Raw genomic sequence first — 23,013 nt, forward strand, 5'->3', positions numbered from 1 at the left:
AAAATTCATTTTATTAAAAATTCAATCTATTTAAAATCCATTTTAATGGATATGGATTTCAATATAATTTACATTTTATATATTTTATGGATTGAATATCCATTCTCTAAAACAAGATTTTCAAATATGGATAATCCAAAAAATCCAATCCAAATTTTCAATTTAAATTTTTTGTTGGGTTAGGCTAAAGGTTGAGATGGACTAGGCTAAATTCAGACTCAAATGGGCCTTGCTCGACGACCTGTACAGACCGACGACCCAGACGGCTAAGTCGGCATGACGACCCAGACAGGCTAAGTCGGCCCGACAACTTGGACAGGCTGAGTCGGCCTGACGACTCAGATGGACTGTGCCAAAAGACCCGTAGGCTCGATGACCCAAACACACTAGGCAGGCCCGAATACCAGGATGCGCTGGGATGGTTCGGACCGACGACTCAGACAGGTCGTGTTCGACGACTTGTATGGACTGGGCAGACCCAACGACCTTGATGGGTCAAGTGGGCCCAACGACCCAGAGGGGTTTAGTCGTGTTAGTCTTAAGGACACAAGTTTTATAAAATTTAATTTAAATTTCTTTTATAAAAAATAGATTCTGGATTTTGAACTTGATCCAAATATTTGGACTGAATTTAAATCTTGATTCAAATATTTGGATCTGGATTTAAAAAAAGATATCCAAACTAGTTTTGTTGAAAAAATTGATTTGGATCGAAAATCTAATCCAATTACTTGGATCTAAAATGGATGTGGATTTGATCATTAAAAATCCAATCTATGTCCCCTATTAAAAATGATGCTATAGTCATTGTGCACCGGAATGGTCCAGCATTATTATGGTGGAAATTGGGTCCATTAGTGCACAATAGTGATTCAATAACAAGGTTAACATCGTAAGCGTAAGGCATAGTTTGGTGGGCAATATTGATTCCAATAGTCATATTTTTTACTTTCATAACCAAAACTCAGTTTTACTGCCTTGACAAAGTACATGATTTATTGTTGATATATTTTAAATTTTACATTTGAATGACTTGAATTAATAAATTTAAGATAACTAGGTTAGTGTTTATATTGTAAGTTTATAATATATATATATATATATATATATATATATATATATATATATATATATATTATGTGTATGTGTGTTCTTAATATCCTTAAATTTTATTAGTTGCTATTGTTATTATTATTTATTGCTGTTTTTTGTTAAAACTAATAATGGTATTTCCTTTGGGTATGTTGCTTCTTATTTTAATTAGGATTTAGGAGTGTATATTGTCGATAGTTGCTTATTTTTTACATAACAAAATTAATACATTAGGGCGTTTTTGCTTAAGGGTGAACTTTACCTCTCATAGTGGTTATATTACACTATATCTTATTTAGGACTTGGGTATTTTTTTCAATAATAATCATACTTTGCTAGTGACATTTCATATAGTATGACTTTACCCAATACGATATAACAATTAAGTTATAGAGCCATACCATACATATGGTATTAAAAAGACAATTCTAAAGACTTTATTATTCTCATTTAAGATAAAGAAACAACATAATGAAAGGAATATCTTGTATAATGAATGAATGACACAGTACAATGCAAAGTAGCAAGGTCAATATACAATTAGCCATAATTAGAATGAAAACGTGAAATGTTAATTTTTAACTATCTTATGTATGTTAATGGCAAATGTCTTTTCTTCTTATGAAAGTATTATCAGGAAGGAACATTTTATTGCAGTTTCATCACCCTCCAATCATGTTTCTGTACAACTTGTATTTGTATATCTTACTATGGTAATGTGAATTATATGAACGCTAATGCTGATGAATAAGAAATTTGAGATGAAGACTGCTATCATGCATATGCTTGAAGCAATTGAATACGGTGTGAATGAATCATTACATCATTTTCTCAAACTTATCAAGTTTCTTCACCCGTTGCATAGACCTTAAAAGTAGTGCCGCAAAAATGCCTGCAGATGGACAAGTTCATACCAATCAATCACAAGAATAAAGATGATGTACACATGATCATGATTAAGAGTCTATTTTGATAAAATTTTCTGTAAGTACATATAGAAGAAAGAAATAAATAAATTTCTCCCTAAGTTAAAACTGATTTATGCCTAAGTCAACAAGTTTTTGGAAAAGTTAATATGAGAGAGCATCTATAAATTAAGCATAAGCTAATTTTAGCTGATAAAAAAGTCAATTTCATTTTTCTCTCCAATAAGCACTTAAGGAAAATTTGTCCAAACAATATTTGAAGGAAGTTTTGTTATAAATCTCACCTGCACCAAGGAATGATCCATTTGCAAAAGTTTGATTGCCTTGGCTACTCAAAGTGATACCAAGATTTAGCAAGGTTCCCCCCAATACCGAATACATAGTTGCCATTTGTAAAATTGTTGCTTTCCTGGCAGCTCTTTCAGACTGGCAAATCAAGTTACAACACCAACTTCAGTTCAGTGAGAAAATGTTGCAAAATGTCTAACCTACATTGGACAATTTAATGACCTCTAAATTTAGGGTCATAACCCCTTGCACTGAAATTCTAAAGATTTACAAAAATTAACCTTGGTCGGAAATGGTTTATCTGCATAAGAAAACGCAAGATCTAGTATGATCTGATTTGGACACAATATATAAAAAAGCTAGGGACATGCTCTTTCTATTGAAGCAAATCCATTTGAAAACACAAAAAATGTGGTTTACACATCGTATTTAATGATATCATAATAAATTATGATCAATAAGAGTTTGTTAGAAGAAGTGTGTTGAAAGGATTAGAGACAAAACAGGTCCCAGTGGATGGTACCGGTCTGGTACCATGTTTGAGAAGAGAAAAACTTAGAAATATAATGAATTCTATGTATTATGTACACGCATGAGTATTTTTATTTATAATTAAGAAGATATTTAACAATAAGGAATAAAAGCAATATATAATTTTGAAAAATATTTGGTAAGATATCTCCCTATCAAATTTTATATCATATCATATATCTAAAGACTCCTCCCTCAAGCTAGAGTATATGTATCATGACACGAGACAAGTTTGTTACAAATGTCATGTGAGAAACTTTGTAAACATGCCAATCAATTTGTTGTTTGTTGATATTGAGAAAGTAAATAATGAGAAAGCTAGTAGATATTTTCTGGACATGATTTTCTCGATGTCAAAGTGACAATCAATCTTCAATATGCTCCATAATATTTATCACTCTCCGTCAAGTTAGAACATTTTATGATGAGTCAAGCTTGCTAAAAGTGGTTAGAGGTCACACTAGCTGTCAGAGAAAAAATACACATATGACATGGAAGTTGCCAGAAAGCAAGAAATGGTCAGAGGTGCACAACTACTGCTGGAAAGCAAAAATGGACACCACACACACAGCAAGTTGGAGGAAAAACGTTGGTGGTAAACAGCACTCATTGGAAAAGCATCAACGATTAAAAGTAATGACGTTGGTATACCATGACATTGACAGCAGCAAAGAATAGCGTATCCCACGGGAGCAGTGAAGCAAGAATAAATAACAGAAACCAGACAGCATATATAGTTTCTAAAAAAGTTACTCCTATGAGCAGTGGGTCCATACTTGATTTCCCTTTTTATTAGGCACTTGATGTCATGTCAAAAGGATCAGTGACTAAACAGGTGATGAAGGATTTTATTGTTCTGGTACCATGTTTGAGAAGAGAAACCAAGAAAAAATATAATGAATTTCGTGTGTTGTGTACAACGAGTATTATTATTTATGATGAAGAAGAAATACAATATAAAGAATAATAGCAATATATAATAATGGGAAATATTTGATAAGATATTTCCCTATCAAATAATATCATATCTCTCTCTATTTAATGTAATCAAATTATATCTCTACATAATGAAATCATATTTCTTGCAAATTATGCTGCTAGCATTCCCCTACAACTTGTACCATGTGAAGAAAAATAAATTGCTCACCTCCAGAACTCGAACTCGGAGTTTCAGATCTCCTGACTCAAGTTGCTTGACAAATTCCTCTATTCTTTGAACTCTATATGGCATTGATATAGAATTGGTTCTTGCCTAGAAATGTTCCACAAGACTTGTTAATTTAAGTGAATACATAATGCCATAATTAAAATAACAGAAGTTTTAAAATATGAAGAAACATCATCTAGAACGAAAAGCTAAAATGGAAGTTCCAAGGTGGGGTACATCATCAGCTTGTTTCCTTATCTCCTCCACAAGTTGTGGCCCAGTGCGCTGCTTTTGCCTTATATCTAGAAGTTCCTGTATGAAAAGTTCAAATTAGCACTAAATTTTAACATAGAATAAAAACGTAACTGGTCATGGATTGTTTTGAACCTGTGCATAAGGTGCGGCAATCTTCACAAAGGAGAAATCTGGATTGAGTATATAACCTAAGCCTGCAGAGAAGCAAAATGTAAAATAAAGATTAAACACGAAGAATCAAAGATTCTTGAAAAATATTCTCATTCTCATGCTATTCATGCAGTATGTTTTATTATCATTTGAATGGAAAATTTAATTGCACGTTATTTCTGATAATTATTCTGTAGCTATATAAACAGACTTGGAGTAATATTATAGTGTCTCCTAGCAGTCAAATCCATATTTAGCTACTAATCTTACATATTACCAAACCACAATACCATGATAGTGATATTTTACTATGTAGATCCACCTTTACTGTAAACCAATTCTGGTGTCTTGGTCTTTGGTAGGTTGATCTTATCTAGTTTACATAAGGTACCAAGGAGGTGACAGATCACATGCACAATAAAAAGGGTAGCCTCAACTGGCTTGCACATTGGTAACGGTTCAGGAAGCAAACATACAGACAAATTTCACAAGAAGGAGAGAAGGATTCAAAGAAGTACTAGGCTTTTGGAATACTATCCCGGTGAACCTAAGGATGAACAAAGAATGACATCTTTGAAAAAGGGACATCCAAAGAATGACATTCTATCCTGTCTTGTCAAATGTGTAAGTCAATAGAACCCAATTGGTAGCATGAGGATTAAGTTCGTTCACAATGAAAAGTTACAGTTGAAATAATAGCAAAGAATAGATGAAAATCTAAGGAATATAGCTTGGGATCTGTTAGGCATGGAAGTAATGAGAGGGTTAGGAAGAAATTTAAAGATAAAAATAGTAAAATGGTTAGTTGTTAAGGGGGGAGACTTTCTAGGAAAGTCTATATATTCTTATCTTGTGGGATGTTGAGGTGAGTTTTTGAGAGATGTCTGTGAGAGGGAGAACCTGAGAGAAAGGAAACCAGTTTTCCTTTGGAAGCTTTGGCTTTTACTGTGTGTAAAGTGAATAATACAGTGGAAGACTTCCCTTTCCTTCTTTTTCCGTCTTGTTAGTTCAACACTATTTCTAGGTGCCTAACAATTTGGTCAGACTGGCCGAATCCAAAGAAAAGGGGAATTTTAGAAAGTAGAGTGAGTTCTCTAGGAAAAGTTTGGCCAGTAAGCAAGGAAGAGTTATGGCGGAGACGAAGATAGAATTGTCTATTTGCAAAGATATCATACGGGACATAAAGGAAATTAAAGAACTTCATCAAGATATCAAGAAAGGAAAGAAAGAGGTAAAGACGGGTTTGGATATTGTGAAAGATAGTTTGCAAGACATGAAGAGAGTAAAGAACTTCTTCAAGACATCAATATAGGAAAGAAACTTTCAGATGGAGGAGAAAATTCAATGAATCGGGATAAGAAAAGAGAAGAGGATGCCTGATAGAAACTAGGAAAAACTGAAAAAGATAGTATGTATTATTCAGCAATTTATGCAGTAAAACAGTAATGGGCTATAATTCTGCAGCAACACAATAATTCCAGAGTCATAGACTCCTCCAGAGAATACCTCTCCTTCCACTCCAAAAGACTAACTAACCCCCCTCCACCACTCTCCTCTCTCTCATATACCCAAACCCACCAAAATAGAATCTTTTACACGTCAGCCCTGCTTCCTAACTAATTTCTCACTCCTTCCCCATTTGGCCCCACTTTCTTTCTTCTGGTATAAACATTCCATATCTTGGGCCTAGTGTCAATAATTGTGCCTTGTTGAGTAACTGGCCCATGCTCCTTTCTCACTGTATGACTCTTATTTGGAGTCCTATCATTACCCTCCTCTGCAACTACAGCCTTGTCCTCAAGGCTGAATAAAGGAAATTGACTTTGCAATAGCACTTCATCTTCCCATGTTGTCTCTTCCTCGGTTCTTCCCTTCCACTTCACCAACCATTGCTTGATAATAGTACCCTCCTTCGAAATTTCCCGAACTGCTAACACTGCCTCGGGCTCTTCCATCCCTTCTTCCTCTATGCCCAATTCTGGTGGCAAAATAGATTCCACCACATGGTTCCCAATGGCCTTTTTCAGTTGAGAAATGTGAAAAATTGGGTGTACTCTGACTGATTCTGGCAGCTTCACCTTATACGACACTGCTCCAATTTTCTGAATTATTGGGAAAGGTCCATAATACCTAGGTGCCAACTTTTGATTAATACGGCGAGCTACGGTCTGCTGCCTATGTGGCCGCAATTTGACAAACACCCACTCTCCCACCTCCAATTGCATGAACCTACGTTTTTTGTCTGCAAATTTCTTCATCTGCTGTTGAGCTCGCAACAAGTGATATTTCAATTGTCGAATGGCCTCATCTCTATCAACCAAGTCAGCTGCTACTGTTTCCACTCGCGTTTCCCCTTGTGTAAAATGCACTAATGGAGGTGGTGTTCTCCCATAAACCACTTCAAAAGGAGTTTTGCCAGTAGATCCATGAAACGTAGTATTATACCATAGCTCCGCCCACGGTACCCAATATGACCAGCTCTTAGGTTGTTCTGACACAAAACACCGCAAATAAGCTTCTAAACATCGGTTAACTACTTCCGTTTGACCATCAGTTTCCGGATGGTAAGCTGAACTCATTTTCAATGTTGTTCCCTGCAACCGAAATAATTCTTGCCAAAATAGGCTCATGAAAATTGGGTCTCGATCACTAACAATTGATAGTGGAATACCATGAAGTCTCACAATCTCTTTAGCGAACAGTTCAGCAATCTTTCTTGCGGTGTAAGGATGTTTCAGCAAAATGAAATGACCATATTTAGACAACCGGTCCACCACCACCAATATCGCCTGAAACCTTTTTGATTTGGGCAATCCTATAATGAAATCTAGGGAAACATCTTCCCAAATCCTGTCCGGAATAGGTAAGGGTTGAAGTAATCCTGCTGGAGAAGTTGCCTCATACTTCTGGCGTTGGCAGACCTCACATGCCTTAACAAATTCTTGAACCATCCCCTTCATACCAGTCCAATAGACATTGCCTGCAATACGTTTATAGGTTCTTAGAAAACCCGAGTGACCCCCGGCTGGTGACGAATGAAACTCAGTTAAAATGGTTGGAATTAACGATGACTTTGCTGATAACACCAATCTGTTTTTGTAAAATAACACCCCTCGATGTATGCTGAAACACGCGATCGATGAGTCCCCTTGTTGCAACTTCTGCACCACTTGCTGCAAGAAAGGGTCCGATTTAACTTCCTTTTGGACATGTTGTTCCTGCAGCCATATTGGAAAAGATTGAATCTCCTTCAATTCACCATCTTCAAACATTCTTGACAGTGAGTCGGCAGCCTTGTTATCCGGACCAGGTTTGTAAATCACCTCAAACTGATATCCCAACAGCTTTGCCAACCAATTTTCTTGAGCTGCAGTGGTGATCCTTTGATGTAAAAGGTGTCCCAAGCTTTTCTGGTCAGAATACACCTTGAAACTTCTTCCAATCAGATACGGTCTCCAATGTTGGACAGCTAAGACTAACGCCATTAACTCTTTTTCATAGGCTGATTTATTTAAATTGGTGGGTGACAAAGCTTTACTGAAATAAGCTATTGGGTGACCGTCTTGCATCAACACTGCCCCTATCCCTGCTCCGGAGGCATCACACTCAATTGCAAATGGCTTGGAAAAATTAGGCAAGGACAATAGAGGAGCGTGAGTCATTACCTTTTTTAATTCTTCAAAAGCCAACTCTGCTGCAGGACCCCAATGAAATCCGTCCTTCTTTGTCAATTCCGTGAGAGGTCTAGCAATCTTACCATAATTCGCAATAAATTTTCGGTAGTACCCCGTCAAGCCCAAAAAACCTCTTACACCCTTTACATTATGAGGAATAGGCCAATTCAACACACTTTTAATTTTTTCTGGGTCCACTGCCACTCCCTTTTCAGAAATTAAATGACCCAAATATTCCACTTGCCTACTCCCAAAAACACACTTCTTTCCATTTACCTTAAGGTATTGTTCACGCAGCAACTTCAACACTATAGCTACGTGTTTCAAATGCTCCCCCCATCCTTTGCTGTACACTAGTATATCATCAAAGAATACTAGAACAAACTTTCGTAAATATGCCTTGAAAATATTATTCATGGTTGATTGAAAAGTGGCCGGGGCGTTAGTCAACCCAAAAGGCATCACCAAAAATTCGTAGTGACCCTCATGTGTCCTAAAAGCCGTTTTATGAACGTCTTCCTCCGTCATACGTATTTGATGATATCCCGATTTCAAGTCTAGTTTTGAGAAATAAATCGCTCCATGTAACTCATCTAATAACTCTTCTACAACTGGAATGGGATATTTATCAGGAATTGTGACCCTATTTAATTCCCTATAATCCACACACATGCGCCAAGATCCGTCCTTCTTCTTAACAAGAATGACAGGGCTGGAAAACGCACTTGAACTATGTCTAATAATTCCCTGCTTCAACATCTCCCCAACCTGTTTTTCAATCTCCTCCTTATGGTGATATGGGTATCGGTAAGGACGCACACTAACCGGCCCCGTTGTAGGCTGCAATTCAATGGAATGAGTAACAGCCCTGCATGGTGGTAGTCCTTGTGGCTCCTGGAAGACAACCGCAAAATTTGCTAAAATTTGTCGAATATCTCCAACTTGTTTATCAGACAACCCTTGTTTCAAATTGGACTTTTCATCAAGACTATTCCCTTTAACCAAACTCTGGAGGGAAGTCACTGTTTGCCCTTGTTGTCCAGATTTCTTTTGTTTCTGACCGTGTAACTCTATCTGTTTGCCATGCCAAACAAAACTCAAAGTCATCTCCTCCCAATCGAAAGTGACCTTCCCAAATCTCTGCAACCAAGCAACTCCTAAAATCATGTCTACATCTCCCAACTCTAACACATATGGCGCTACTACAGTAGAGAATTCTCCTAATTGAATTTCCAGCTCTTTACATTTTCCCACAGTTGACACCTTGTGCCCATCTCCCAAACGCACCCCCATCGATTTCCCTTTGTCGACTTTCAACTCCATTGCAACCACCACATGAGGAGAAATAAAATTGTGGCTAGCCCCACTGTCAATCAACACCCCCAAAGCTACTCCATGGAGACGACCCTCTAAACGCAAGGTTGAAGGACGATTCCGACCCCCACACGATATTTCGACTTCCGCAAACAGCCCCATAGACCCACATTCCAAGGTACGATCAGCTTCCTCCTCTCGCAGCTCAATCGCGATAACCTCCCCCTCTTCATTAATTGTTTCGTCATCTGCTAACACCACCAATCTCAACTGGCGCTCCGCACACTGGTGTAAAGGGTGGTATTTCTCACCACATCGGAAACAAAGCCCCTGAGCCTTCCTGTTCATCAGCTCAGAATACGGTAAGTGCTTCGTACCACGATTGCGATCGGTGGTCGGAGTGCGGTCCGCGGATACACGACTACCCTGCGGTGTCACAGATCTTGATTCGTGGGGACTCGAACTACTCACCGAAAATGATTTGGATTTTGTCCCTTGTGTTGGGTCTGGTCCAACTCCTAACCTCATTGGATATGGGCCTTGGCCTGACCCAGATCCAAACTTGTCCACTTGACCCGTACCCCAATCCCGATTACTTTTCCAAACACGTGTTCCTCCTCTTCTTTGAAATCCATCACCCTGTAATTCGATTTTCACATCTCTAGCCAGACGCATGGCTTGTAGACGGTTCACAGGGTTGAAAGTGCGAACCCTCCGTCGAATCTCTGATCGCAGTCCTCCAATAAAATAGCCTAGGTATTGCTCCTCTGGTAGCCGCGATACTTGAGACGATATGTATTCAAACTCTGCCAAATATTCTTCAACGCTACCCGTCTGCAACAAATCTTTTAATTCCTCAAAAGGATTATTGCTGGTACGACCCCCATAACGACCTATCAACTCTCGTTTCAGCTGGGCCCACGACAAGTCCTTCTCGGATTCTTGTAGAAGGTTGAACCAATGAATGGTTGCACCTTCCATGCTCAACTTGGCTAAACGAACCTTCACCTCCTCGGTCGAGCCTTGCACCTCAAAATATGTCTCTGCCCGTGTAATCCACCCCACAGGGTCAATGCCGTCAAAAGACGGCAACTCAACCTTCTTCGCCGACATCTTATACTCGGCTCCAGACTCCATTCCCAAAAATGGAGATGTTTGACAAACCTCACGTCGTTCTGTATGCAACTTAGCAAACTCCTCCAAAATGGATTGGCGAAATTCCGCCAATGACTGACGTACTGATACTTCCATTGCTGCCATTTTCTCCTCCAATGCTTCGACTCGGTCAGACATTTTTGGTGGCATGGACAACAATACTAGGTCCCCTCGTAATCCGGCAGGTCGGACCAATGATAGAAACTAGGAAAAACTGAAAAAGATAGTATGTATTATTCAGCAATTTATGCAGTAAAACAGTAATGGGCTATAATTCTGCAGCAACACAATAATTCCAGAGTCAGACTCCTCCAGAGAATACCTCTCCTTCCACTCCAAAAGACTAACTAACCCCCCTCCACCACTCTCCTCTCTCTCATATACCCAAACCCACCAAAATAGAATCTTTTACACGTCAGCCCTGTTTCCTAACTAATTTCTCACTCCTTCCCCATTTGGCCCCACTTTCTTTCTTCTGGTATAAACATTCCATATCTTGGGCCTAGTGTCAATAATTGTGCCTTGTTGAGTAACAGGCCCATGCTCCTTTCTCACTGTATGACTCTTATTTGGAGTCCTATCAATGCCATTGACAATAATGAAATTAATAAGGGTGTGGAAGAACCACTTTTCCCTTGGGACAATAATGAAATTAATAAGGGCGGTAGCGGCTGCAGTGACAGGGGCAACAGAAAAATTTGTGAAGGAACCCTAGGCTCTAGATACCATATTGAATATAGTGAAAAATAGGTATGAGATTAATCTCCCCTGTGTCTAAAATACACCTAGGGTAAAATATTTATAATGAAGAATGATACAAGTATATATGACAACCAAACATAAATATGGTAAATATAAGATATTATTATAAAAAATATTAACAATATCTACAAATATCAAACAAAATCTATGTTTCCCTAATTAACATGAAACACAATATATCTAACAACCACAATAATAATACTAAAGTTGTCTGCTATTCAGATGTTGACTGGACATGATCTGTTTCTAATAGAAGATTTACTTCCGGTTACTGTGTTTCCATTGGAGATAACTTGATTTCTTGGAAGAGCAAGAAACAAAGTGTTGTGGCAAGATCTAATGCATAAGCAGAATACAGAGCTATGGCCTCAACCACTTATGAACTTGTTTGTCTTAAACAATTACTTAGAGAGTTTCAATTTGGAGATGTCACTCAAATGACACTTAAATATGACAATCAAGCTACTTTTCATATTAGTTCTAATCCTGTTTTTCATGAGAGGATTAAGCATATTGAGATTGATTGTCATTTTATTCAAGAAAAAATTGTAGCTGGAGACCTTAAGACTTAGTTTGTTAACTCAAGTGATCAGTTAACAAATATTTTCACTAAGTCTTTACGGTGACCTAAAATTGATTATATTTGCAACAAGCTTAGTACATACGATTTATATGCTCCAGCTTGAGAGCGAGTGTTAGATATTGGTAGGTACAATACTATGTGTATTTGGGCTTAGCCCATTGTTAGAAGTGGAGTTTAAGCCTAACTCAACATCACAAAATCGGCTTGTAAGGCGAGGTTTGCACCCCACTTATATATTGTGAATTGACCTTATCTCTAGTCGATGTGGGACTTCCAGCACACCCCCTCATGCCAAGATATATTCATTTCGTGTGTGGGAATAGAAAATAGTCGGTGGTCTGTTAGCGGCCCGATATTGGGTGGAACAGAATGTCCAAGAAAGCTCGCTAGGATAGGCTCTAACCTGGTTCTAATACCATGTTAGAAGTGGAGTTTAAGCCTAACTCAACCCTACAAAACCGGCTTGTAAGGTGAGGTTTGCACCCCACTTATATATTGTGAATTGGCCTTATCTCTAGTCGATGTGGGACTTCCATCACCCATATTTTCCTTTATTATCTTCATTATTAATATGTTACCCTATGTGTATTTTCTACACAAAGGGAATTAACCCTATATCAAATTTTCACTATTTTCACATTAGGCATGGAAGTAATGAGAGGGTTAGGAAGAAATTTAAAGATAAAAGTAGTAAAATGGTTAGTTGTTATAAGGGGAGACTTTCTAGAAAAGTCTATATATTCTTATCTTGTGGGATGTTGAGGGTAGTTTTGTGACAGGGAGAACCCTATGAGAAAGGAAAGCAATGTTCCTTTGGAAGCTTTGGCTTTTACTGTGTGTAAAGTGATTAATACATTGCAAGACTTTGTCTTTTTCGTCTTTTTCTATCTTGTTCTTTCATCACTATTTCTAGGTGCCTAACAGAATCTGTCCTAACCATATCAAACGTCCAAATCGTCATACAATCTACGATGATTACATATTTATTCTAATTGTGGAGTCTTACATAACTTTCCCTAGGAAAAGTTTGATTATCATCTTATAACAAACAAACTAATTAAATTAAAGACGTACTATAGGATGTTAAAAGAATAAAAATACTTTGGAAGAATGATCACTGATTCAGGGAAAAGAACAGGGAAGAGAAAGGACCAAACCTTCAAGCGTAGAAAATGCTCTAATGACAAAGGTGAAGGTAGATGGAAAACGGAAAGGCTGATCTTGTGCTATTGCAAATAAATCCTGCAAAAAACTCCATCAATAATAAAATTATATAGTAGAAAATCCTATAGATACTTGGAGCTACCTAGAAATCCAACGATTTTCCATCATTTACAAACAATCATGCAAAATAATTGCAGATAAATAATTACAGTTAAACAAACTCTCGCACTATGGAGGAACTGCAATATTGATCCAATATAATTAAATACTAACATACCTCCCCAATTGCAGATAAAGTCTGTTGTTGATCAGGTGTCTGGCTTAGAAGATTGTCCAAGAAAAACTGCACAGATCTCCTCACCTGTAAGCCAAATTAAGAAATTTCTATGATTAAGATATGTCATAATTTCAAACTGTTAATGATAATATTGTAAGAGTACAGGTACTAAATATCCTTACTGATGACAGGTCACCAGTGGGTTGGAGGGCTCCAAGATCTATAAGGCATTGCATAACCTGCACCATTGTCAATAGAAAAGTTTAAGTAGATGTGAAAGGGCCCTGGAAATGGGAAGTTCAAGTTCAAGTTCAGAGAAACTTCATATTCCTTATCTTGAAAAGTGTCACTGGTTAATATATTTCTAATATGGTTAGGTACTACATATTTCTAATATGGTATCAAAGCCTTATACCTTAAGGGTTTAAATTTTTATCCTTGTGACCCCAATGTTCTAATAACCAATTGATTTCAACAAGTAGTGGCTGAGCGCATTTGGATAATTGGTTTGTGACAAACTATCATGTTACTAATTGACAATTAAAACTTAGACCCTTGGAATATTTAAGCTCCTTATTTGGAGAGGTTACACAAGTAGGTGTTAAGAACAGAAGAATAAATCAGCTAAGTATGCTTCAAATAAAGGATGTTAGTAAATGGTTGGTACAATTATTATGTTTAACCTTACAAAGGATATTATTGAATTCCTTTGTTTTGCTATTAGCATTTCTTTTTTGGTTGTCATCCCTAGCAAAGTAGAAATCTAGTATAGGCTACAATAACAAAGTCTCATGTGAGATTTGTTACATGAATCACACAACTCCATTTGGTACTGTTAAAAACCAAAGTTTCTGGAATACTATTTAGCAAGAAAACTCCCTTGAGAACTTCCTCCAAAGTCCTTTTTGGTATTATCCCTCTTCCTTTCACAATATTAAATATCATGCAATCAAATTTTTTGACGGATATTTCTTATGGTCTTCTATGTACAACCATTGTTGGAGATCCCATATCAATTAAGATAAATGTTAAGTATATAAGTAGATTCAAACCTCACCTTACAAGTCGGTTTTGTAGGATTAAGTTACGCTTAAAATCTACTTCTTAAGAACTCTCTTAACCAATTTTCTATTATCTTTTCCTCAATTCGTACTACACAAATCTTTTCTTGTTTGTACATAATCATTTTCTATTTTATCCTTTCTTGTATGCCCACACATCCATTATAAAATTATTATTTCTGCTACTCCCCCCTATTCACGTTCTCTCATAGCCCAATATTCACTACCATATAGTATAGTTGGGCATATAGTTGTGTGATAAAACCTGCCTTTGAATTTGATAGTTACTCTGCCATCACAAATAACCGATGATACCTTTCTCATTTTATCCATCTTACTTGTGTCGTTTGTAACATTATCATTCATTTTATCCATCATTTTTTATGATTGAACCCGACTTTAAACTCAAAAACCTATGGTATGATGTATTCTCCCACTTTACTTATGAGTCATCTTCCTCCTATGTCTTTCTAAACTTGCACTGCATATATTGTCTTACTCCTACTTAAATGAAAACCCCATGTTTCCAAAATTTGCCTTCAAAGTTCAAGCCTAATGTTGATTCCCTTGATTTCTCAATCAAGACTATATCATGCACAAAACAATACAAAAATAAGGAAACTCTTTTGTATGTCCTTGATAAGCACGTCCAAGACTAGGTTAGACATGCAAGGACTTAAGGTTGAACCTTGGTGTATATTTAAATAGGAAAGTCCTTAGCTCCTCTTGGAGTTCTCCCACTTCAAGGGTGAAGTTTTCCTAAAAGGAATAGAGGACGCTTTCCTGAGAGCTAAGCTTTGGAAATTGGTGTGGAAAGGTTTGTTAATCCATCATTGTTTACCTTGTATTAATCTTTTAAACAGCACTAAGTTTCTCCCTAAACATTGCACACAAATTAACATTCGCTAACATATAATTCCTATACAAGTTTCATATTTTGATATATATCAAGCTCCATGTAATCTTACATGTCTATACTTTACAAAAAGAAAGATGCATGAAGAGACATTAGAAAACAATTTTTGATATTAGTTTATCAAGATATCAGATGGGAAGTACTTGTTATGATAATGTCTCCCATGTTTTCAAAGATGCATCATAGCAGAAACTAGACCTTTTTGGCATCCTTTTCATATACAGCATAGAACAGTTCAAGCAGTCTCTCTCGGGTGAAAGATTTTATCTCCCCCATCATACCAAAGTCATAATAAATAATTGCTTCATCAACATCAACGGCAAGATTTCCAGGATGTGGATCAGCATGAAAGAAACCTGTTTTTAATATCTGCAAAACAAGCAAGATTTAATACTCAAAATACCTTTTATTTACAACTATCTCGAAGCAAAATTTCTTTTCTATGTTTATCAAAACATAGGCATATATAGGCTATGAAACATTCACATGAACCCAAAAGATGACAATATTGAATATTGATAGTTTCAGTGCGAAACAACAATGTGGACCTGAATCAAGTATGCCTCAATAGTGCGTGATGAGATTCGTAATCGATCATAACCACGCGAAGTTAACATATCCACTTCATTTATTTTGATACCTATTTTCAAAAAGTAAAACCAAAGTTCAATGATATAATAACATACAACCCTTGAAGGAAAAAAGTTAATTATTTTAGCTTCCACTTTTAAAGAAAAAGAAGAAAACAAGTAAGCTGCACTGGTCAAGTTGACAACCTGGCACATACTCCAATGCCAATACCTTTGATGCAGTATAATCCCAATAAACCAGCTGCAAAGGTGAAAACGAAGGATGTAGTAGTAAAAATTAACATTAGCACTAGACATTAGTGATTTATATGTGCTACATACATGTTTAAAGGAGATTAGGAAGATTGGAGAGGTAAACTAAGTTTCAAGGAAACTGAAACTATCTGAATAAAAATATCCAGCAGGGTATAGTATAGCAACAAGAAACATACAGGTACTCGGACCCACTTTATGTTTCGAAAATCTCGGCGGAATCTATCAGCGTTCTTTCCTTCATTTATATAATCAATTTCTTGATACAAAATCCTGAAAAGTACAATGTGCAGGACAATATAAATTACGTAAGACATGTTAAGGACAATATAAAATTCATAAGGGACAATTCCAATGACAGTAATTAATGATAGTAGGTATAGTGAAGGCCAAAACAAGTTACTAAGAGTCTAAGATTTTAACGTGCAATGAGGGAAGAAGAAATTTGCTTCAAACACAATGTTTGTATTACTTACGTTGCACATTCTTCATATATACCAACCCAATCTCTTGTTGGACCCCCTAGAGTTTCACTTCTCTGAAAATATTCTGCAATCAGCTTTAAGTTTCCTGGACATTCATGAAAAGGAAACATGTTAAAGTAAAACAAAATTTCAACAATGACCAGGCTTTAATCTCACTAATTGACCACAATTGGAATTACTACTCAAATCATGTGTAAGAAATAACTCATTCAGATCATTGACCAGACTCGATTATATAAAGTAAAGCTACCTAAAACCAATATTTATATTTATTAGACTTTTTACTAGCATAAGCATCACAATGAGAAATTTGATCCCAACTAACTACATTAGCACCGTAGATCAATGGCTTGGGTAAACTTCAATATTTTATTAGTGTTGAAAGGATTAGTGATAAAATATGTCATAGAGGATGAACTGCTCTGGTACCATGTTGAGAGAAAACAAGAAAAAATATTATAAGTTCCATATATTGTGTACACACATTAGTATTCGTATTTATAATGAAGATGAATTACAATAATAAGGAACAAAATCAATGTCTAATAATGGGTAAATATTTGGTAAGATATTTCCTTATCAAATCATATCATATCTACTTATTAATGTAATAAAATCATATCTCTAACATAATCAAATCATATTTCTAAAATTTGGTATCAAGGATTTAAGCTAGCTCAGTTTGGGAATGCTATTGCAATTTCAAATAAAAATATATGCCTTAGATATATTGTACGGAAACAGTTTGATTTGACACTCCAATAGATCAAAATAACAAATTATTACTAAAACTAAGGAACCTTATTCAGACCTGAGCAGGTACAGTTCAAGAAGTTAGTTGAGATACTAAACTATCTTGCAATAACCAGACTAGATATTTCCTTGACAGACAATAGATGAGTCATTTTACACAATCTTCATGTGTTGATCATTGGAATGTAGTCCTTTGAATCTTGAGATACATTAAGAATGGGATACTTCAATGCAGATAGTGTGATTAATCTATTGATGGGTAGTCTACTTTGGAATATTTTATTAGGCAAAGTAAGAAGCAAAAAGTAGTTGTTGAAGTTCACAGAGACCATGTATTGAGCCAAGAAAATGTTCACGTGTGGTCTTACAAGAGTAAACAACTACTTTGTGTATTATAGTTTGGAAATGTTGGGCATATGAAGCTTTATTGTGGATAGTCAAGAGACTTTACATATTGCTTCAGTCCAGTCTTTCATAAGTGAACAAAGCAATAAAGAAAATGACCATCACTTGATCAAGGAAAAAAGTTCTCTGACGAAATAACTGAGGTTTGTTAAGTCTAGGGATTAACTTGAAGGTATCCTTTCAATGTGCCTGAAGCCACTGTGCAAGTTAAAAGCTGCATTTGATTTTGTATGCTCTATTATGAGAAAGAATATTAGAAAGTATAGAATTGTATATGTTCTGAATGTATTGTGTGTCTAATGCAGACCACACTATGTATTTATACTATTGAATAGAATCAATTACAATAAAGACACCTAATAATTAAGAATCAATCATACTAATTTCTGAGATTATGTAACGGTTGATTTTCTAGAAATCTGTAACAACTGATTATATTCTAACAGAAAGTATATCCTATTTAGAGAAAATGCCTTTTATGTTGGGGGCCTTATATTTTGTTTTGTAAATTATTAGGATTTGACACCTTGTTTTAAATTCCCTAATATTAGAGATTGCAAATCAAGTAGAGTTTCCTCAAATAATTTAGAAATCCTTAGATCCATCTCAAGTGTGATGACAATAACTATATCAAAATCACAAGACGTAGCAAATGGAAGAAGCAAAATGACCACAACTTACGCAAGTCAATGTCAAAAAGCTTCTTTAGTCCAGGTCTTTGGACTTTGACAACTACTTTTTCTCCATTGTGTAATATAGCTCGATGAACCTACAAATAGGGCCCCCAAAAATGGAAGTAAAAAAAGCTGAGTTATCTCATCCGATTGTCCCTACTGCCAAGAAGTTGTGTTCAAATTTAGAGTTCTAGCACTACAAAGGGCATCACTAACATCAATGCATTAAGATCATTATCTTGAATAGAAGAAATAAAAAAAATATGATTGTCAGCATAGGCATAATTCACCTGACCAAGACTAGCAGCAGCAATGGGCCGATCTTCAAACTCTTTAAACAATACATTAATGGGAGCTCCTAATTCACTCTCAATAAAGCCTCTTGCTCTCTTGGGAGAAAAAGCAGGTACCCTGTCCTGCAGGATTAAAAACTATTAAGTATTGGAAATGAGAGATATAAAGAACAGATACGAAGAACAGAGAGAGAACTAAAAATATGATTCAAAATTAACTGTGATTACATCAGAGATAGCTATAAATAGCTATGAGCGTAACTCAATCCTGAGTCAGCACTGTAAGCATTTGTAAGACTGTAACTAACTTGTAACTACATTAGAAAAAAAAAGTGAAATGTAAAATTCAAAATACAGTGAATTCCTTGCTAAAAGAATTTCTCTAAAAATATGTCAAACAGGCACCCAAATTGAGCACTAGACCCTACAAATGTACCTGCAATTTCGCAAGCTCATCTACAAACTCCCGAGGAAATAGATCCGACCTTGTTGATGATAACTGTCCAAGTTTAATGAAAGTTGGGCCAAGTTGTAATACACACTCCCTTAGCCATGCAGCAGTTTTCTGCCTTCTTCTTTTCTGAAATACAATGTCAAATTACTTTGAATCAGCAAAGGAAAAGCATAACAGAAACTTAATTAGAAAATTAATAGGGATGAGGGCTGAAGAAATGTTTGCATTGGCAACGACATAACATCCATACCTACCTGCTTTTCTTCTGTAAAGCCACCCAAATATGCCCATTTTGCATTGTCCAACAGAACTCGAATACGTAAAGAAAAAACAAAAGACCAAACATCAATAGATCTCTGCACGGAATTGTAATTTTCATTGGCCCAACTGAAGCCTTCATCTGAAGGCAAAACTTTTAGCTCTTCCAGAGGTGGAAGTTCTTTAGAGGTTCTAGATTTCACTGTCTTTGTCAAGGCCGGGCTTGGGTCCCTTCTTACTAAACTTGCTCCATTAACAGCTTGCTTTGAACTGCTCCCCATTTCCACTTTATTCTCTGACATTGTCTTTCTTTTCACTATCTCATTTGCTGGAACCATTTTAGCAACTCTACCATTTGTACCATATTTTGATGGAGGCAATTCTGTCTGTCGCATTTCAACCAGGAATCTAGGAAATTTATCATTTTCTAACTTATCAGATTTTGACCTTCTATTATTTGGCAATTTACGAACTAAAATTGAGCCTGGAAAACTGAGATTGTGTAGTGCTCTTCGCTGATTTCCCAACTTTATATTGTTGTAACAATAACCATGCAAAGCCATTATTACTGCCATTCAAGATGATGATACCTTGCAAAACATCAATATAAAAAGAAAAGGAACCGTACATGTCAAGTTGGTACTTAATTCAGAAAATCAATGGAATCTCATAAAAACAAGGCTTCAAAGAAGACTAAAGAGAGGACAGGTTGAGGCTGAAGGGTGTGATCAAAGATCTGAATAGTATAAAGAATTTCAAATGAAAAACAACAAACAATTGAAATGCAATCAATCAGGCTTAACAAGGCTTAACAGAATCGGTAAGACAGCAAACTTGTCATGTTGAGTGGTTAAACAGGGTCAACACAATACTGGAAACCAAACCAACTAACAAAACATAAATTTGATGAACCTCATCTCAGATATAATTTTTTGTTTATTTTCTCAAACCACAGTGATCAATCTTGCTCGTGATTCGAACAAGTACTAAATGTGGGTGTCTCTCCCATCATAGACTAGCCCCGTTTGCCAGAACACCCCTCCCGGTTTCATCTTAGGTAATTCATTATCATATATCAAAAATATGAAAAAGAAAATCCTACGGCCAACTATCAAAAGGATTAGAGTTTCGTATTACTAACTCCCAAACTTACTATCAATCACCAATTAATCATCATCAGAAAAACAAAACGTAAGAACATCGTACAGACAAAGCAACAGAGTAACTCAATACTCCAAATGACAAGGACAATTTTACTGAGAAATTTAAAGCAAATGGAATCAAAGCATTGTAATTTAATTGAACCCTTTGACTCTTACTCTGCAATGAGACTGCCAGAAAGATCGAGTTCAATCATATTTGCAAGAAAATCAGGTGCCCAGTTGAGATAACTCGCAGAACAATAACATTACCAATTGAAAGAAGCAATTCAGAATGGAAGTGGAGAATTGTTGCATACCTGGGACAACAGAGATACCCTCAGAGAACCCAGAGGTACTAGGATGTTCTGGCTTCAAGTAAGTTTCAACGTTGAGGGTGGTGGTGGACTTGGAACATGTAGCATTATACAGATTTTTTTAAACAATTTGCTACTTTTTTAATTTAAATTCGGTGGAAAGGACAAAACAGAAGTGGAATCTTTGAACTTGCGCCATTCACAGGGTTTTGGTGCACGTGGGTTTCTTTGCACCGCATGTAATGTATATTACTCTTCGATCACAAAATATTTGGTACTCTTTGTGCTCACACATGTTAACACAATTGTAATTTAACTCGGTAATGATTTTGACTTGAATCATATAATACTTTTTTTATAGCTTAATTGCATTGTTATTCACGTTTCACCATCATTTAATGAATTGTATCGTCTAACTACTTGATTTATACATTTCATTACATATCTTTCAAAACATTGCTGTTTAATTATTTTTTTAATCTCCGGATAAATTTATTTGAAACTTTTAATTAAATTTTTGTAGTTTATTTAATTCTCGAGATTTTAAAACTTTATTTTTTCAGTTAAATATTCATGTTAATTATGTGATATGATATTTATCTTACAGGCATAATGGTTAAATGTCTTTACACATAATTTTGTTATAAGAGACTATGATTACGAATCTTCCTTAAAAGCTTATTGGATTTAAAAAGAAAATTTTTAAATTTTATTAAAATTATAATAATATAAAATTACAAAGTATATAATATTAAACAATTTTAGTTAAATACAATCAACCTTTGAAAGAGATCTTATAACATCTCAAGAAATATACACAATCATGCAAATAAAGTGTAGTTACATTTGTGTCACAAAATTAAAGTCTTTCTAGACAAGGGACAAGACTATTAAATTACACCATATCATATATTCATGTACATTCTTCCAAAAGAAATCTAAAACTCCAACTTTCAACCTAACAGCTAGACCCAATTCCACCTGCATCCTCATCTACTCAGTCGTAGAAGTGATCATTGCAAAAGAGACACAATAACCAACAAACAAAGAAGGATAAGCTAATGCCACATGCAATTTTTTTTCCAAAACTTCTAAATACAACCACGGTACCATACTATTAAATATGAATTTTCACAACTATTTTATCTCCAAAATAACACTTGTCAAAAGATTCATCTGAAACAACTTTATTCATCAAAATAAACTATGGTTCAACTAACCAAATGAATTAAACTGTTAAAACAAGACTTAATGCAAATCCTTCAAGTTTAAATCTCGCAACAACCAACTATTACTGTTTTATTCAAGGAAATTTTCCAATCGTAAGAAACAAGACTCCTTGAAGCTTCCCCACGGGTTCCTCACAGCTAAGCTTCTCTAACCATATCTACATCAACATCTACTCTCGTATAACACATGTTTCATGATCACTACACATGAAAACCACAAATACAAACATGCAAGGATGAGCTAACCATGTAACATATCACATAACAATGTACATCAATATATCACTTACCTAACATTACCACTAGGGATGTAAAAAAAATTCGTACCCCGGGTATCCGTGGATAAAACCTGCAATTGGTTGGAAATGGATATTGAAAATGGATACCCGCGGGTAACGGGTACGAGTATTTTTTATACTCGCATGTTAATAAGACGGGTACGAGTATCATAGTATCTGTACCCGTGGATACTCGTACCCGCTATACTCTAATTTAAATTTAAAAAAAAAAGATTAAAACATTAACACATTGATTTTGAATGTGACATTTTTTATCAATTGGTTTTAAAACATCTCCATTTATTTGTAAACAGTCATTTAACACCATTTAAATAGGTTATTAGCACTTTATTTGAACTTTATAAATGTTGTGCAATGTATTTTTATTTGAATTTATGGTTAATATTTGTTGTTAAATATTAAATTTTTCTTTCATAAATATCCACAAGTACCCGTGGATATTAAAAATATATGCAAGTACCTGCACAATGGATACCCGCACAAATATTGGTACGGGTACAAGGCGAATATTTATTCAGCGGATAGGTTACGGGGGAGCTACTACCCGTATCCTCCTGCCCTGTTGATATC

The 23,013-nt window shown here is 35.8% G+C and overlaps 1 protein-coding gene across 1 annotated transcript; it reads right to left on the bottom strand.

Annotated features, from left to right (window-relative positions):
* Positions 1–1,722: 1,722 nt before the first annotated feature.
* On the bottom strand, positions 1,723–21,074 carry LOC114186559 (protein ACTIVITY OF BC1 COMPLEX KINASE 7, chloroplastic-like). The gene is made up of 18 exons (XM_028074496.2): positions 20,919–21,074; positions 19,456–20,049; positions 19,184–19,327; positions 18,745–18,870; positions 18,462–18,549; positions 16,614–16,707; positions 16,317–16,410; positions 16,072–16,126; positions 15,844–15,935; positions 15,494–15,664; positions 13,501–13,557; positions 13,319–13,402; positions 13,035–13,119; positions 4,372–4,433; positions 4,222–4,296; positions 3,985–4,089; positions 2,303–2,444; positions 1,723–1,984 (listed from the first exon to the last, which is right to left on the bottom strand). The coding sequence occupies exons 2-18, from the start codon at positions 20,032–20,034 to the stop codon at positions 1,911–1,913; spliced, it is 2,127 nt and encodes a 708-aa protein (XP_027930297.1). The 5' UTR covers positions 20,035–20,049; positions 20,919–21,074; the 3' UTR covers positions 1,723–1,910.
* Positions 21,075–23,013: the final 1,939 nt, after the last annotated feature.

The sequence above is a fragment of the Vigna unguiculata genome, chromosome 6 (assembly GCF_037176805.1).
Source record: "Vigna unguiculata cultivar grain cowpea cultivar isolate G323 ecotype 2 chromosome 6, ASM3717680v1, whole genome shotgun sequence".
NCBI lineage: Eukaryota > Viridiplantae > Streptophyta > Magnoliopsida > Fabales > Fabaceae > Vigna > Vigna unguiculata.

Bases quoted from the DNA above. Each gene is read 5' to 3' on its own strand.
- LOC114186559 (XM_028074496.2), bottom strand. From the start codon at position 20,034: ATGGCAGTAATAATGGCTTTGCATGGTTATTGTTACAACAATATAAAG. The intron at 18,871-19,183 runs GTACATTTGTAG...TTAATCCTGCAG, and splicing joins ATGAGCTTGCGAAATTGCAG to GACAGGGTACCTGCTTTTTC. The intron at 16,411-16,613 runs GTAAGTAATACA...TGTACTTTTCAG, and splicing joins ATATATGAAGAATGTGCAAC to GATTTTGTATCAAGAAATTG.